This window comes from Folsomia candida, unplaced genomic scaffold (assembly GCF_002217175.1).
Source record: "Folsomia candida strain VU population unplaced genomic scaffold, ASM221717v1 Fcan01_Sc017, whole genome shotgun sequence".
Lineage (NCBI taxonomy): Eukaryota > Metazoa > Arthropoda > Collembola > Entomobryomorpha > Isotomidae > Folsomia > Folsomia candida.
The window spans coordinates 2,110,807-2,128,560 of NW_019091209.1; the positions used below are offsets into that span (position 1 = coordinate 2,110,807).

The 17,754-nt window shown below is 39.4% G+C and overlaps 1 protein-coding gene across 2 annotated transcripts; it reads left to right on the forward strand.

Annotated features, from left to right (window-relative positions):
• The first annotated feature begins 1,458 nt into the window (after positions 1 to 1,458).
• On the forward strand, positions 1,459 to 14,847 carry LOC110856888 (protein sprouty homolog 2). 2 transcript variants are annotated; one of them, XM_022105473.2, is made up of 2 exons: positions 1,459 to 2,320; positions 11,284 to 14,847. In XM_022105473.2, exon 2 carries the CDS (start codon positions 11,532 to 11,534, stop codon positions 12,816 to 12,818), a length of 1,287 nt encoding a protein of 428 aa, XP_021961165.1. In that variant the 5' UTR covers positions 1,459 to 2,320; positions 11,284 to 11,531; the 3' UTR covers positions 12,819 to 14,847. The 2 variants fall into 2 exon arrangements, with proteins under 2 accessions (XP_021961165.1, XP_021961166.1); XM_022105474.2 differs by lacking the exon at positions 1,459 to 2,320 and adding an exon at positions 9,645 to 10,982.
• Positions 14,848 to 17,754: the final 2,907 nt, after the last annotated feature.

Sequence of the window (17,754 nt, forward strand, 5' to 3'; positions counted from 1 at the left end):
ACTCATTGCCTGCCTTTTGCTTCGGAGGAGTCAGTTCAGTTGCCTCGGTTTAAAAAATCTCTCAATATTACATACTTTTGAAACTCGCATAGATATCCACATTTTCATTTTCCTCACCATCCATAATAATGTCTCGCTGATGAAAGAAGATCAAAAACCAACCACCAACCAACCAACCAAGTCTAACGCTATACATAAAGTATGTACATCATAATAATGACTCCTCTTCTCTACCAAAAACCGTTCTCTTCATGTTCATGTAACTATGAAGTGGAGTTTTTTCCCGAGGAAAAGAAGATAAGCCATGCAAATAAATGAGACGCAAAGCAAAGCAGCATGGAGAAATACGTAAGATAAGTACATCTACCCCTCTCACGTATTATGTAGTACACTACACAGTAGTATAATAAATACAATACGTAATAATTTAATACAATAAAATGTACCAGATTCCGAGATGAGATGGATTCATGAATTGAATGGTGGTAGTGCTTGCCTGCCTGCGCTATTAAGAGAATGACTGAATCGTATGGTTTTCTGGGCAAGTAAAGCAAACCGTGATGATGACGATACGTACGTACTTACATTCATACACTTATTAAGGCGAGAGAGGAGTAGATATTTCACAGGAAAGAATAAATAAAATGTTGCACAGACAACAACTTATTATTTCATACAACCAACATTCATTTCAGCCAAAGCACACACATTACACAGGATGATGATAAGTAGAGAGAGAGAGAGCACAAGTTAAAAAAAATCAGAGGTAGCCAAGCCATCCCAGTTATAATAACTTGTGCACCCAAGTACATACAGTATAAGCTACAAAAACCATTATTATTATCCATCCATCCATCCCCATTATACGTACTAAAGTTGGATTTGGAAGAGATTGCAGCATCACACAGAGCGTCATTTCGTTCATTTCAGTGGCGGCGGAACGAGCCGTGGGGACAAGTTGGCATAGGGGGGTTTACATAAGATGACATCAAATAACCCTGTCGACATTGTCATTGGGGAGGATGGCCGGGTTTATATAAAATAACCCTGTCGACAATGTCCCTCCGCCCTGTCCGCGTTCACTGTTTCGTTTGTATTTTATTCTTCTGAACGAACTTCTGCCTGCTTATTATGGAAGTCAAGTTGGTCCTTGTGTTGGTTGGGATGTTAGCCGGTCAACTCGTTTTGTGAATGAATTGGCTTGAGGGGAAGGGGTCGACGATGGTAACCAACCAACGCTTCCTTCGTACCATAACGGTCGTCGTATATATCGTGCATGGTAGATTTTGTAAGAGAGAGAGAGAGAGCATTTTATTTAATGGATCTCTCTCTCTCTCTCTCCAAGCTTTACGTAGATATGTATGTTTGTGTATTGTGTTATATATGCGGAGGAAGAAGAAGGTGGCAAAAACCAGCCAACCCACACCATGGCATACATACATCCATCCAATCCACTAAATAAAATCCTTCTCATTCATTCATACTCTGATGGAACTTTCAGTCTGATTAAATCCTCCAACATAAGCGCACGTAGGGTGGAAAAAAGTACAAGATTTGACGACACCGACGACGATAACGACGACGACGAGATCGCCTTCTTCTTCTTCTTTCTTTCTGTCAGTGAAAAGGAGAAAAGGAGAGAGAGAGAGAAAATTGAGAAAAACTTGATAAGTGGTTGATAACTGTCATTTACTCGAGGAAAAAAAGTGAAATGCAAAATAATTAATTGAATTATTATCCAAAGTCAAGGTGACAGTGGTTGGTCACGCAGATTTTTTTGTGGCGTGGTTGGTGGACACCAAAAAAAAAAGAAACGAAGTCAAATTTGGAATTTGGAGTAGTAACGCTTTCCCAATATTGACTGATTTTGTGTAACATTCGCATCGCATCCTCTCCTCGTGCAGCGGTGTCATCCGTTTTGCGTCATTCATTCGGACGGCAAAAGTGAGTGGTGACGAAGCCCCCAAAGTAAATAATTGGGAAGAGAGGAGGACGACACGACGAAGACGACGCCGGAAGTTGTGGGAGTTTTGTGGCGTGGCGTGTATTTTTTTATTGATTGTGTGAGACCATCAGACGACGACGGTTGGATGGATGGATGCATGATGATTGGCTTGCCGACCTATTTACCTATTCGATAAGAAAAAATAAGATGGTTTAGTGTGTGTGGTGGATTTAAGCCGGAGTGATTTATTATTTATCGTGTGACACACACACACGACAGACCGTTATTATTATTATTTTTATATTGGTTTTCGGATACCGGGAAAAGAATTTCGTGGAAAAAAGAGATAAAAATAAGCAGTACGTTAAAAATAAGGTAAGAATTTTATAAGGATTGGATTTTATTTGTAAAATTTATGTAAAGTATTTTATCCTGGTGGGAAGAAATGCATATTTTTGTCGAATTTCCGGTAGAAAAATGTGTGACACTGGTGCTATTCTACTTTATGTCATTAATAATAATGATTCGTCGTCATCACTCGAAAAAAGGCAGGAGCACCACCACCAACCAATTACCGTGTAGTTTTCGAGTATATATTCCATAAGAGTTATATATTCTGCACACATCCACACACGTAAAAAATTACCTGGCTCTGAGAATCAGAATCATCATCATCACGGTTTATTCTTATTCATAAAAATGCTGTACCCCCAGACCAGTCTGTACATACGTAGTAATAAATCTCTGTTTTAATCAATCAATCACCATAAGGCACCCCCACGCAGCGAGCCAAGCCAAGCCAGATACAGGAAGATACCACCACCGATTGATTGCGATATTATTCGTCCAATTCATGGATGCGAGCCGGCATCAATAAATAAATAGTATTCAATTTCATTCACGGTACAGTCAATATTATTCGTGGCGTGTATCTGTCAGGATTACGAAATTTGTATTGCTTGTTAGTTTCATAAGCATGGCCAAAATAGTATATAGTAGTTACTTTTCGTAATTTCGAAACTTTTACGGGGGAAAAATTACCCCTGGGGGAAATTTTGTAGTTTTGCATTTTGGTCGACAATAGATTGTGAATATTTAATGACTGCAGGGACATAATTTTGACTCCTGGTAACAAGTATGCCAAAAAATAAGTAAGTAATTTTAATTTCACAACTTTCACAAGGAAAATTATGCACAAAAAAAGTAATTTTTCGAAAAAATTACCCGGAAAATTTTGAACTTCTGATTTTTGGTCAATAACAGGCCATAGATTATTTAGTGGGGGGAGGGGGACATAACAATTTTGACGATTTGTACAACATTCCCCCGCCGGATTAGTAAACGCTCTCTCTCCTTCCCTCCTTCATATTATGGATTTACTTACATTTCATTCACAAAAATCCCCTTTCAAATAAGTTGGAGAAAGTACCTAAATACGTGTGTTACAAGGAGCACACAAAGTTGGGGCGATATCATGAATGAAGTAAAACTATGTATGGGCATGGCAGCTAGCTCTTTGTACATATAAAAGTTGTACAGGTTTATTATTATGCGTAGGTTGTCCTTCATGAAATCATGATGGGCTCACTTTTGTGAGTTGCTTTTGCTTTTGCTGCCCTTTTACAATACACGGTACACACTGCCTTCATATTCAGCAGCATGAATTGATGACCAGATAAATACGAGGATGATCAACATCATGCCCCGTTTGGTATCTATTCATAAAGTCATAATTCGAGAGATTATCAATTCTCTTCTCCGTGCCCGATCTTAATCCGAAACACGGCTGAAAAGGTGCGGGGGACAAAACCAAGGAAAAAAAGAAGTGAATAATGTCGTGTTAGCAATATCGAGGAATCAATTCATTAAATAATGATAGATAATCATCCTGTTTTATATGCTTCTTTTTCATTTTGGTGACAAGGCCAGCAGCCGCGGAGGGACATAACTTTTCATGTATGATTATTATTCAGGCTGTTGTATATTTTTTTTCTTTTCATTATTTGTCTCACCACACCTCCATGTCACGATTTACTTGTACATGGGTTTGTGCTGATTAATAAGAATGATTTCTTATTAAGCGATGGATGGATGGATGAATGGATAAAAAAATGAGCAATGTTTGTTTGTCCGTCAGTCAGTGATATTAAATAATAGCGTGCTCCTCAGTGGCCGCGGAAGACAGGGGGACAATGTCCCCAAGGGTTGGCATCATCTCCCCATCTTATATAAACCCGGCCCTCCCCAGTTAATGCCCCCAGATGTCCCCACACAGCTTCCTCCGCGGCCACTGATTGGGGTGTTACAGAAGAATGATAATTATCATCTCGTGTCGTCCTTTCTTTACATTTCTTGTGGACTGGACTGGACTGGATTGGATTGGTGGATTGGATGATATTGTTTATTGGTTGGGTTTTATCATCCTGCTAAATAACTGGTGGTGTGGTGGTTTTGTTGGTGATGTGGCATTGTTAACTTGACTCGTTTTTTTTGGTCACATCACATCTGCTCTGTGCACATCCTTTCTGAGATTTGACATGTAAGTAAGTAAAGTGAATTGATCAGGTAGAGAGAAAAATGTGTATGTAGTCATCGCCTAAACTTAAAACCTGGCTGGCTTGGCTTGGCTACGTAATCAGATAATGTTACGAAGGAGGATGATAGGAATTGATGATATTTATTTCTTCACGGTTAAATATTGCCTTTTTCCTCAACCAACCAGCCATGTTTTAATGTAAGACTTACAAACTTGATTCAATTCAAGGAGTATGAATGTAATGTAGTTGTATTAAATAAACTACCGGTTGCAGCAATTCCAAATATTTCAATTGGTTTCTTTTCTTCTTGATGCAATCCGAGCTACCTTGACTTGGTGGTGGGATGGATGAGATGATTAATTAGTGAGTGAGTGAGTGAGTTATGTAGCAGTTGGTTGGTTCGGTTCAGGAATCTCGGTTTCTCAATCTATAAAATGAAGAATTTATAAAATAAAAGATGTAGGTTGGAAGGATTTACCGACGATTTAGTGGCCGCGGAAGGTGTGGGGACGTTAATTTTGTAGGATCGGGGTTTATATAAGATGATGCCGACATCCAACAACCGTGGGGACATTGTTCCGCGGGCAGTGCCGACCGATACACATTTTTCTAGTCGAGAGTATGAAAAATATTTCCTTCCCTTCATTCAAATTTACTTCATTCATCCAAAATCCGCTGACTTTTGACTCGGGATTAACGGTCCACCTAATTTTTGGCTCAAGATAAGATAAGCCAGAAGAATTAATAAGGTGACTAACTAATTACGACTTTTCCATTCAATTCGTCCACCTATTTTCGTCCACCGAGCTGATAACGTTCATTTTCTGCTGACCAATTCAATTTTCTTCTTCTTCTTTCCCTGAGATTAAAGTGCACGAGGTGATGAAGCAATTCTACCACCACCATCTTGCAGCAAATTTGCGACAAGCCAAGCCAGACGAGGAGACCATAGCTGCATAGTCAGTAATTATATCATTTCTTCTCCGTGGCAAATATGGTGGTTTGGTTACCGTACAGAAAACTGCCATTATTTCACTACTCAGAGGAAGGAGGAACAACATGCAAACGGCATATCGTCCAATATGGATGGTGAACTATATATTTTATTAAGAAAATAAGAGACTCGTTTCTTCTTGGCGATGGATGGATGGTGGACGTGAGATGAGATTGGATTCTTGCAATGGGTGGTTGCCTTCTACTTACGCCATGCCATCCACCAAATCTTACTTCTTCTTCTGAGGAGGAGGAGGTCCTGATGATGATCAAGTTAAGAAAGTATGAATGAATGAATGACCAACTACCAAACCAAACCACCACCACTGCTTAAATAAAATGAATGAATATCATCATCTCTTCAACCAACCAATTTCAACTCACTCGCCAGGTCAAATAGCATGCGTTTTAAAGCATACATTTGATCATCAAATAAATTCGCTTACTGTAGATGGATGGATGGATGAGAGCTTATCATCTAAAGTAGAGAACTCACATCACTTATTCTTAAAATGTGACATTTTTTCCTCCTTCTTCTCCAATTTCTCATCATAAGTACATAAAACATCTCCAATTAAATTTGTATGTATGACTTGGCAAAAATGCAGAGTTTGCTCGTTAATTGATTGATTGGAGACGGTAAGCTAACCTAAACTGCTCCAGTTTTTTTTTTGCAAGTAATTTAAGATTTTGATATGGATGTAAAAAGATCCAAATATTTTTTCCCAAGCTAAAAAACACAACGTCACACACACGGACGGAATGAGTGACACGATGACAGTGAAATATTTATGTACATACATTGAATGGTTCGAGTTTTGTTTGTGCAAATAATTTTTACTGATGACGCTTTAAAGGAATTGTGATTCATTTCATTTAATAATTTTTGTACTAAAGTGAAGGGAACTGAAGTTACATAAGAAGACGAAAACAACACAAATTATTAGCGTGTTATTTTTTTATCTTATCATCATCACGGTTGTTTTGTCTACAAAAGTTTTATTACTCACGGCGACGACGAAAAGATGACGAGTCCGTCGTCATTCGTCTAGGAAGGAATTGATCTTTTCGACAGTTTCGTCGTCAATAAGTAAATTATTATTTGCATGGTTCGTTGTTCTAGGAAAAAGATTATTATTATTGTGCTTTTTTTATTTGTTTGTGTTTAAAAAACAGTCTGTTTACTTTACACGTGTCGCAGTAAAGTTTGAAATTTTGAGTGGTTTCCCATTTCAACTTTTTATATTCTCTTGTTGGACAACAAAGGTATTAAAAGTGTGGCTCAATTTGCAAAAAAAGTGTCGAATTATATTTTACTATTGGCCATTAAACGTGTTGCTGTTCTCCATTCTTGGCATATTTTGGGGTGGCTGGTGGGAGGAGACATGAAACGGATGAGTGACACTGCACGAATATTATTTTATTGCCTATTTACTGAAATGTAAGGAGATGTACGTACATCATTTTTTTTTCGAGTCGCGCAAATAATAAAAGTTAATGTGCAATTATTTAACTCTGGGTTCGGTACAGGCACAATTAAGCGGATTTTTTTTTGTTCACGAGTTTAAATCAGCTTTAAACGAAATAATTGGGAATGGTTTGACCTTTAAGAGAATCAAGTGAGCTGATTTATTATGTAGGAGATGAATGAGATGGTGGCGATCCTCTCGAAACAGTGGCCGCGGAAGGTGTGGGGACATTAGGATAGGGGTGGGCCGGGTTTATATAAGATGATGCCGACATCGAACAACCGTGGGGACATTGTCCCCTCACCCTTCCGCGGCCAACGACGTATCCGACCGTAGATTTGATTTGGTTCAAAGTCCAGTCTGATTTTTTTTTCGTCTTGTACTTTACCGATCTCCTCCCACTAAATCCTCCCTCCTAGATTGGATTGGTACACATATTTATTTCTGCATAATAAATATTACTTACACGGTCTTTCTCTCTCTCCCTCTTCTTCGGAGTGCATTGTTAATATTAAAGCCGCAATTTTTATGTATGTTTGTTAACTAAAGTTTTAGTAACTAAACTAACTTTAACTATTTCAACGAGACATAATAGTTTGACTTGCCTTGATCTTGTGTAAGGATTGGATGGATGAATTGTAGTTAGTTGATGATGAGTGGTGCTTGGCTATTGTACTTATTTACTGTGGGATATATATTATATTCATTTGATGAGTCGTACTAGCGAAATAAATAAATGGGAACTCCATCCAATCCAATTCATGCAGAGAACAGAGAGAGGAAAAAAATAAGCTTAAAAGTCTCTCTCAGTTTTAGTAGTTAGTTAGTTAGTTAGTTAGTTACATATTTTAAAGCCATCCTCCTGCGATTCTCTCCTCTCATTCATTCGGTTGAGCTGCAGCAAAGCAGGCAGTATTTTTTTTATTGTTATTTCGCGTCGACGTCACATCCTCTCGAACTGGGAGAGCAATTCTCATCTAATCCCGTGATACAGGAGCACAGTACGTATTATTATTACGTAAATATGTATCTCTGGTTTGAATGGTGGCTGAAATGTATCTCACACCGGATGTTTCCTAAATTTAATTTAATGAGATAACTAACTTGATATTTCATTTCTGCCATGTAAGGTATTTAAGAGGAGTAAGTTGCCGTTCGTTCAGTTTGTACAGTACGTAGCTACATGTGTACAGTACATACATACATAGATTGCTGAAATTTGATGCACAATATCATTACATTACATTACGCAAACAATGGGTGGTACTTACTTGGAGAGAAAAGCTTGGATTTATTTTTTAGCCGTGGAAGGAAAGAAAGAAAAAGAGTTGCAGGATGTATGAAATGGTATCCTCTTCTTGTTCTTGGTGATGAATTCTTCTCAAGCAGTGGCCGCGGAAGGTGTGGGGACGAGGGGGGAAGGGGGATGGGTTTGTATAAGATGGGGAGATGATCGAACAACTGTGGGGACATTGTCCACACCCCCTTCCGCGGCCACTGTTCTTAGGAATCTTTATACACTGTAAAAGATAAAATGCATGGTGCAGACTTTGCTTAGTTAAGTTGTATGTATGTGTTTTTAACTATTTTTTTCTTTAAATGTGAGGCTGCTGCTGCTGCTGTCTTTGTCTTTAAAGTGGTGGTTTGTATGTGTGAGTACCTGCTATATCCGCTCTCATTCATTTCATTGGATTTCGTACAAAGAATTAAATTACGAATCAACATAACAACAAACAACAATAAATAACTAACCATCATGTACGTATGTACCTCTTGGTTGGTTTTGCATGCATGCATTCATTTATTTATTCGAGAGTAGTGAGTGCATCACCGCGTCTGACATGTTTTGTTTCACCCTTTATAATAATAATAATAATGCTGCGAACGACTACGACTACGACGACGACGACGACCATTCATTTGTGGCGATGCCTTAAGAAAAAAAAGTGTTATAAGTAACTTACCTAACTGCTATTTATTATATTACTCATTCACTCTGGTTGGTGTTATATTTCCCGTGCCAAAAAAGAAAGATTAGCTGCGACGCACATCTGCTGCTGGTGGCAGAGATTAAGTTTTCTTCTTCTGGTAAACAAACACATTTGGTTTTTGGACAGTTTTTTTTCAAAGAAAAAAAATAAGTCGTCCAGGTTGGGGTTTGGTTTGGTTATTATATTACTATTGTTATCGTAGATATTTATATGTTATTTTTTTGGTTGGGTGGATAAGTAGAAAGAAAGAAATGCATAATATTGCATATGGATGGAGGAGACATGTTGCAAAAAATGTGTCAAGTTTCCGGGGTCTCGTTTCCTGTCACGTAAGCCGAAGAAAGATTGCATAATAAAAGGGTTCATTTGAGAGATTTTTAAGCAGAGAGAGAGATGTTCGAAAAGGGTGATAAATAAGTAATAAGCTTGCTTTAGTGGATGACTCTCTCGGTCGGTTGGTCCAGTCATTGATTGAAGAGAACAGAATGTAAAAAGTGGTTTGGAATTGGACTTGTTTATGGGGCTGACGCTGAGGAGCTAAAGGTCTGCTGAGATTTGCAAAGAATATAAAAAACCACGATGATATACAGCGTGTTGATGGATGATGATTTGAACCAAGCTCTTCTTGGTGTAGGATAGAAAAATAATAATAAGAGGGTGCGACACCAAGAGACAAAATAATTCCTGAGAGAAGAAGTCGTATAAAGTTTTTTGTGTCTGTCTGTCTGGACGTGTGCTAAAGAATTTAGTGGCGATAAGGAAGGTGTGTATGTATGCTCTCTGAGAATCTTTTGAAGTCTTCTTCTCCTTATTTTCTTCTTGGTCATGTAAAGGAATGCGAGATGCGTTGGTGGTGGTGGTGGCGACAACGTTGACGTCGTTCATTCATAATGGGAAGGGCGTGTTTCATTCAGCTTCGCAGCAATGACTTGGTTCGGTTGGCGCTGTATATTACGGCACCGAGAAGAAGAAGATGCACACAGTCTGGTCGTCTATGTATATGGAACGTCTTTGAGTATAGATAGATCACAAGTAATAATAAAAGTCGTCCTCTGTAGCTTAGCTGCACGCCTTGCTGCCTGCTACAGTGCGTGTCATGTAAAATAAAATAAAAGCTGCCTCTTGGTGGAACGGGCTTGGCCTGTGGAAGAATAAAAAGAGATGAAGATGAAGAAGGATCTCCTTATGGGTTGGATTTTCAGGAAGAGTTGGTTCTTCGTTTTAAGAGCCAGGGTTGAGATGAGAAGAAGGGGAGTTTGTTCGTTGGTTAAGTAAGTAGGCAGCAGCAGTTGAAGATGTTAAAGACGAACGAAGGAGTGGAGGAATTGGAAAAGGGATATGGATGAGAATCTTGAAGAGTGACCCTGGCTCCCAACTTCTTCTTTTTCATCTTTACTTCATGATGATGATGATGATGATGCATGGCAGAAAACCGCTCCTTGAAGGCTTGTCCCTCCACTTGAGGAATATAATACTGCTGTGCTCACATGTATGTATGAGAGATAGCATACAATTATTGGGACGAGGATTAAGAAAATCACTTGTTGGTTGTTGAAGCATCGTGGTCTGGTCGGTCGTCCCCTCATCTTATTTTCTCACCAACCCATCTCCCTCACCTCCCCATTCAGTCTTTTAGCAGATGCTGAGTCGTTCAGATCTGGCGTGTAAAACGACGAGAGAGATATAGTAGAAAGAAACTACTTTTCTTGAACGACATGCAGCACCACGAAGATCGGCCTTCCTTCATTGAGTAGAAAATCTAGAGAGCTAATCCCAGGGCAGCAGGGGCTTATTTTTAAAGTGCGTGGAAAGAGGGGGCCTGGTGGTGACGAAAAACGGTCACAATTCGTGGTGACCAGTATTTTAAAGGTGTTTGTTCTTCGTCAAGTGGTCATTCATTCATCGGTTGCTTGGTGTCGGGGGTTTGCGAAGTGGTTGGTGGAGAGGATACGCAGATTTGGCCAAGTGTTTACTCCGGCGCGAGGCTTGGTGGTCGGTCACAGTGATGTCTGAATCGGTGGGAATCAGGCATTATTGGAGACTTGAGGTGGGTTATCGTATTAAATTTTTTGTGGGATTTTTAGAGAGATTTCCTGTTTTGAAATTTTTTTTTTCGGGAAATATTGGTCTTGTTCAGCCCAAATTTTGAACGGGATAATTGAATTCTGTGACACATAGATAATTTGCAGAGTGGAGCAAATGATAGTTTCTGTTTCGAAAAAAATAAGTGTGCATCTTGTCTCTAACTTGGAATGAAATGAAATATGAAACCTGTTGTTCATTTGAATACTACTTCGCGAGGAGAGAAAGGGAGACGACTAAACGCCTTGTCTTTGTATATGTTACAGGTACTGGATGCAGGTGTGACGCGACGAAGGGAGTTCCAAATGAGGAAATGTCCAAGTCCGACGCTGTCACGACGACTCTTCTTCCGACCCCGGGTAGCATCGTCCCCCGCCTTGTTCCACCACACTCAGGAGGACCAGTTGACATAAAGAATAATACCATGCTTGCAAGCAGTCAGAGGAAAGGATTCCAGAAATAATGACGAAACTGACCTCTAATTTTGAATGCACACGCAGAAGCTGAGTTATCAATGGCTCAGAACCAGAATGGGTTTAACAATCGCCGATCCACTTCCTCCTCCTCCACGGCTACGCGGACCTACCCCGGCACGGCGGCCAGACTTTTACACACTGCCACGGCCGCCGCCGCCGCCACACCGCTCGTGGACGGCTTCTCCCCCACCACTCGGAGTCGACCAGAAAGTGCTCCCACCGTCTTTGTACGACCCTTGTCCCGTTCACAACTCTTGGCACCGGTCCATGTTGGTGGTGGTGTCCCCTCGTCCGCCTCGCTGCTGAATGAATCGTCCTCCTCCTCCTCCAGATCGAGGGGAGGGTTACCTCCACCCATCGCGAACAGACCGATTTCCTTGGAAACGCCGCGACCTGACTCTGAAAGGCACCGCAATCTGTATCTGGGCACGCCGATTAATCTGAACAACAGCAGTGGTGGCGGCGCCGGTGGTGGTGTGGGTCACCCCCCTTCAAGTAGTAATAACCCTTCCATTATCCACAAGGATTATTTAGACTCAAGTGTAACTGCTGCCGAGCAAGTGAGACTCCCCACGAGTTCGCGAACTAGTAAAAACAAAGGCCATAGTGATAGAAATAGTCTTGACAGTGGTGTCGTAACTTTGCAACCAGCCAAGAGAACGCTTTTAGATGCCAGTGGTGGTGGTGGTGGGGGTGGGAGTGGAAGTATCAGTGGGGGGGATGATGGCGTCGGCAAAGTGAAACTCGCCGAGTCCTCCATCCTGTGCCCATACTGTCGAAAATGTCGGTGCCAAGCTTGTTCAACCCCACGCCCCCTTCCATCCCGATGGATCTGTTCGGAAACCATACACTGTGGACCTGAACCCCTCCTCGACTACGTCACCTGCCTTTGCTGCGTCAAAGCCCTTTTCTACCATTGTGGCAAGGACCACGAGCCTGACGGGGGCGTCATGTGTGCCGACAAACCGTGTTCTTGCGCTCCACACCGCAAGTTTTGGAGGTGGGGGTGCATGGGCGCGATGAGTGTGGTGTTCCCCTGCCTCTGTTTGTACTGGCCGTGCAAGGGCTGCATTCGCCTGACGGAGAAAGCATATCAAAACTACCACAGTCACGGGTGCAGTTGCAGTAATCCCTCCAATACGACCACGGGGACGGGGAGAGAAGTAGCCGCGGATAGTTCGGAGGATGAAGACCATCATAATAACCATCGCCGTGGTGGACGCCATGGTCCGATTTCTCCAACCCCTCCAGTCATTGTCCCTCGTTCAATCGCGACCACCCCGATCACATCCACCTCCACTTTTCTCCCGGTGAAGAGAAAGTGACCCACTTGTCCTGTCCCGTTTCCTGGTCAGAATGATGAAGCACCCGCTCCGCCGGGGAAGACGACGACGACGTCTGAAATATATTGTACCGAAAGAGTCAGGATCGTTTTGTATGTACATGTTGCTGCATAAAGGTTGTCTCTTCTAAAAATCGATAAGTATTTTATCATACATGAAAATTAGCTAACCTCCCCCACCCGCCCCCTGCCCTCCCCCAACTTCAACTAGACCCACAAAAAACAGTAATTTTTTTTGTACGAGTGCAGCAGCCAGTCAAGAACAGCTCTTAAAAAAAGTTATCAAGAAAAGCCAGGCATAAGGAGAAAGTAAGAGAGAAAGTAACCTTTGACCTCTCTCTCTCTTTCTCCATTTTTTACGAGAGATTAAGATAGGTCAAGAATTTTTAGAATTTTTAACCTTAAACACGAGTAATTTTGTAGTAATCAATATCTATTTCAAGACTGACTTATTGATCATGATCATTTGACATAATAATTTTTTTGAGCGGAAAACACACATGTTTGAGAGAAACTATTATTATTATTTTAATTATGATTATTTAAAAACCTATACAGTTTTTTTGCGAACTGATTGATGAGAGCTGAGAAAAAATGTAGCTAAAATAAAACCTGGTAGGGATAGATTTTAGATTTTTTATTAGGTATTAAAAAAAACTACTGACAAATATTTAGTCGGAGAGAAGAAAAAAGGAGGAGAAGAAATGATACTGGCACTTAAAATTCCAAAGAACGAAACTGCATAATGATGTTTTTTAAAGAATTTATAATAATAATTATAATTACAGAACACTTTTTCACTATTATTATTGCTAAATTTTTCTCTCTCTCTTTCTCTCTCCAAGTTTTATTCAGAGAAATATTTCATTTCGTAATATTTTTTAATGTTTTTTTTCTATATTTGTGTATCCATTTTGGATGAAATTAAATCCAATCCAATTAATTTTTATGGTTTATAAGTTACGATAAAGAATATTTAAAATTATCTTCGCAACAGCTTTACCAACCTGTCGACCTGTTGATTATTATTAAATTTACACTTTATGATTACTATTATTATCAAATTACTGTTATTTAATTATTATATGTGCACTCTGCAATTAATGCTCAAATCCTTGATACCCTTAGAAAAAACTGTATGGTAGTTTGAAAAATATTTATAAATTGGTTTTTAAAAAATTATTCCCCCTCCTCCTCCCACCAACCAAAGCATAATAAATATCTCTAATAGCTGTAAAAAAATACACACAACAGGAAAAAATGGACTGGACTAAACTATTCAAGTTTTTATTAATTTAATTAATTACTTTTTAAAAAATCCACCATGACTTTTGGAACAGTTTTTTTCAGTTTTTTTTAAAAGAAAGTTCAAGCGGTGCTTATTTTTTATTTTTGTTGTTGGTCCATTCTGCATTTTTTTAGTAAGTAAATAAGTTCCTTCCTGTTTTTTTAAAGGCTAATTATTTCAATAATTAGTACAAATTGAGGTAAAAAAATCTACTTATGAGAACTGTTCCCCTGAAAAATCGCCCCGATTTTAAATTTAATATTTTACATTATTATTAATTATAAAAATTATAAGCATGCACGTTACTGTTGTTCATTCACATTCTCGTTGCTGTTAAATTAACCCTATAAATAATTCACCTACAGACAAAAGAACCACACACACAGATTATTATATGCATAATAATTTACTAACTAATCTTAGCAATACCGATATAGTTGTGTTATCATGCTCTCCTTTTTTTAGAATGATAAGTTAGCAGTATATAAAAACTGATAATAATATAATAATTGTAATGATAAGCCTAATGTAACGTTACACGAGAAGAAAAGATGGTCCATCAGGAACTAAACGCCTAGTCACAAACAATAATTTATATACAAAATGAATGAAATAGTTTTGAAAAAAAAGCCTTATTAACGGTGATGAGATGATTATGATGATGGTGGAAAGAAATGAGAATAAAGATGTACAGAAATAATAAAAGATGATCAACTCTCTGAAATTTTGATGGTATTTTTTGAAAAAATTTTCATATTGCATAATTTCATCGAGATACACACAACATATTTAAAAGGGGGAGGGATTTTTAGGACGGGGTGGATGGATTTGAAGCCGTGGGGACATCATGGACAGAAGGACAATATCCGTGGGGACAGAGGGACAATACCCGTAGGGACAGAGGGACAATATCCGTGGGGACAGAGGGACAATATCCGTGGAGACAGAGGGACAATGTCCGCGGCCATTGGATTTGAGAACCTCTGAAAAAAGCACCTCATTCTCATTTCTTCGCCTCTTTAAGAGAACTCGTTCGTTGTTATGAAACTTTAATCCAGTCCAGAAAAGTTGCATGCATGCCGGGAGAGTGGATTATATAATGGGATGAATATCTATGTATGCATATGTATGTACACATGTATGTATGTACCACATATTTATTATACTACGAATGACTACTACCTTCCTCCCGTACATACATACACATGTGAATTATAAGAAAAAGTGAAAAAAGTACCAAGAGAAGTCTTTGAAAAACAGGTTTTTGTCGATTTAGTATTTCCTTTTTATATTTATTCTCTCTTCTCTTGTGGAACACGGAAATGGCAGCATCGGGAGTCAGCCTGGCCTGGCCTGCATATAGTTAGACTTAATACGTACTCTTTTTTTTACTTTTTACTTTTTAAGCCATATGTTGATCTTTACGGAGAGCGTAATGTAGATGGATCGTCATTACTATTACGACGTCGACGAGGACGAGAGGAGAACAGGAACGAGAGGGCAAAGATGAAGAAGAAGAAAGAAGTAGTTCTTAGGAGTGGAAGAAGGTCAGAGGTTGGCTCCGCCAGATTTTGGGCGTCCTTTCGGCGTCCTTTGGGTATGTTGTGGAGTTCTATGAATGTAGAAAAAGGGTGTTAAGCCACATGGGGCCATTTGCGACTGCCACACCCACGCAAAGGTGTGAAAAATGGGAAGAAAAGGGTTTTATCGTGTGTTTAAACCGCAGCGGAAATCGAGTTTTGCTCAGGTTTTGATAATTTTTACGGTTTTATCACATCCCGTCAGAAAATTTTCGAAAAATTTCTAAAAAAGCTTGGTTTGCTATTAGATGAACCAATTATCTGGGGGCAAGGAAATGCAGAAATTATGAAAATCTGAGCAAAACTGGAAATTTTCATGCATGTCGGGCCTAATGCAGTTTAACCCTTTTTCTACACTCGTACAGTAAACATATCCAAATAAAGGGCATCAAAATCTGGTCTTGCCAACCTCCGACCATCTCCTTCTCCTTACTTTTTCGAAGGAATATACATACAACTCTATAATAAATACACGTCTCTCGAACTTCCACGAGAAGGAGGAAGAACGTAATAATTTAAGCACATCTGCCCACTATATGGACTTGTTTGGAGAATAAAAGTGGGAATAGGCTCCTGTTTTGTCCGTGTAAACATACCGAAGACGTCGAAAAGAAGAAAAAGCCTGTTGTACCGTGATTTCGTTCAGATTCACTCACTCAACTCGCTTTTACTAAAAATTATATTACCCGACAGCACATGGTTTGGTTAGGCTGGAAAATTTTCCAAAAAGCCATTCTGAACTTTCCCTACCTTCCAGATCCACGCCAGTCCACGTCCACGTCGTCCACCACCTTGACTTCATTCATGATTCCTCTTCTTCTACCTTCAATATCCTCTCTTATCGTATCATCTTGAGCAGCAGCATCAGGTTTTTTACGACATGTGTCACGTCTATCGTCATTGTCTATCTTTTCCATTTCCTCCAAGAAGGAGCAGACCAGGGCCTGCATTTTATTTTAATCATGCATCCACAATATTTAGTTGACACTCAGGTCCCACCCCCGTCGTCCTTTACGACCTTTTGGTTGCTCGTAATGGAAAATGTGGGTGTGTAATTTTCTACCTCATGCGGCGCTGATTTTTGCCAAGGTGGAAATTAAAATTTAATAAAAATAAAAATACATGTCCAAATTTATTTTCATATTGAAATTGACAATTAATATCGTCTCGGTCAAAATTGAAATTTGAGTGGAAGAACATTTATTATTTCGGGACAATGCTGGTTGGGATAAAATGATTTTTCAATATATGTTGCAGGATCCCACTTTAATTAAGAAATACTTTTCTTGGTACTGATTTGATTCGCATGGCCCCATTTTTTTTCACCAGATTATTTATTTATCATATTTATAAAGGCATTCATAATTGCGAATGTTTGGGTGTTCAAGTCATTTCTGTTCAGCTTATGTATGCATAACCTTAAGAAATATGCAAATTCTTAAGTAATTTAATACCCATGATTTTTTTCCAGTCTGCCAAGCATAATATAATTTCACCCCTTCACTCACTCACTCGCTAATACGTTTATTAATATTTTTGGCATCAATAAATAGACAGAGGCTCCAAATAAGGCTGGTTAGTGCTTATCCATTAAACGGCAAACCCAATAATAATGCATGCATACGAGTCTACTTACAAATCAGGATCCATATCGGCATTAAAAGTTGATTTAAATTGAGAAAAATCGATTCGTAAAGTGAATTCGTGTAATTTCACGCTAAAAATCATTATCATATCTCAAGCAGTTTGGTTTACTACCATACCACGCAGCCAGTTAGTTAACCACTTAGCCAGCCGGCCAGTGGCCGCGGAAGGTGGGGGGACATTGTAGGATAGGGGAGGGCCGGGTTTATTTATATAAGATGGGGAGATGATCGAACAAGCGTGGGGACATTGTCCCGCAGCCACTTTTATGTATGTAAACTCTCCTCGGCGATAATAAGGAGTCGGATGCCACCATAAAATAAAAATATTCTGTAGCAAGTTAAGCTAAAGTGACATGCAGACATAGACGGACATGGTCAGATCATAATAATAATCACAACTTTAAC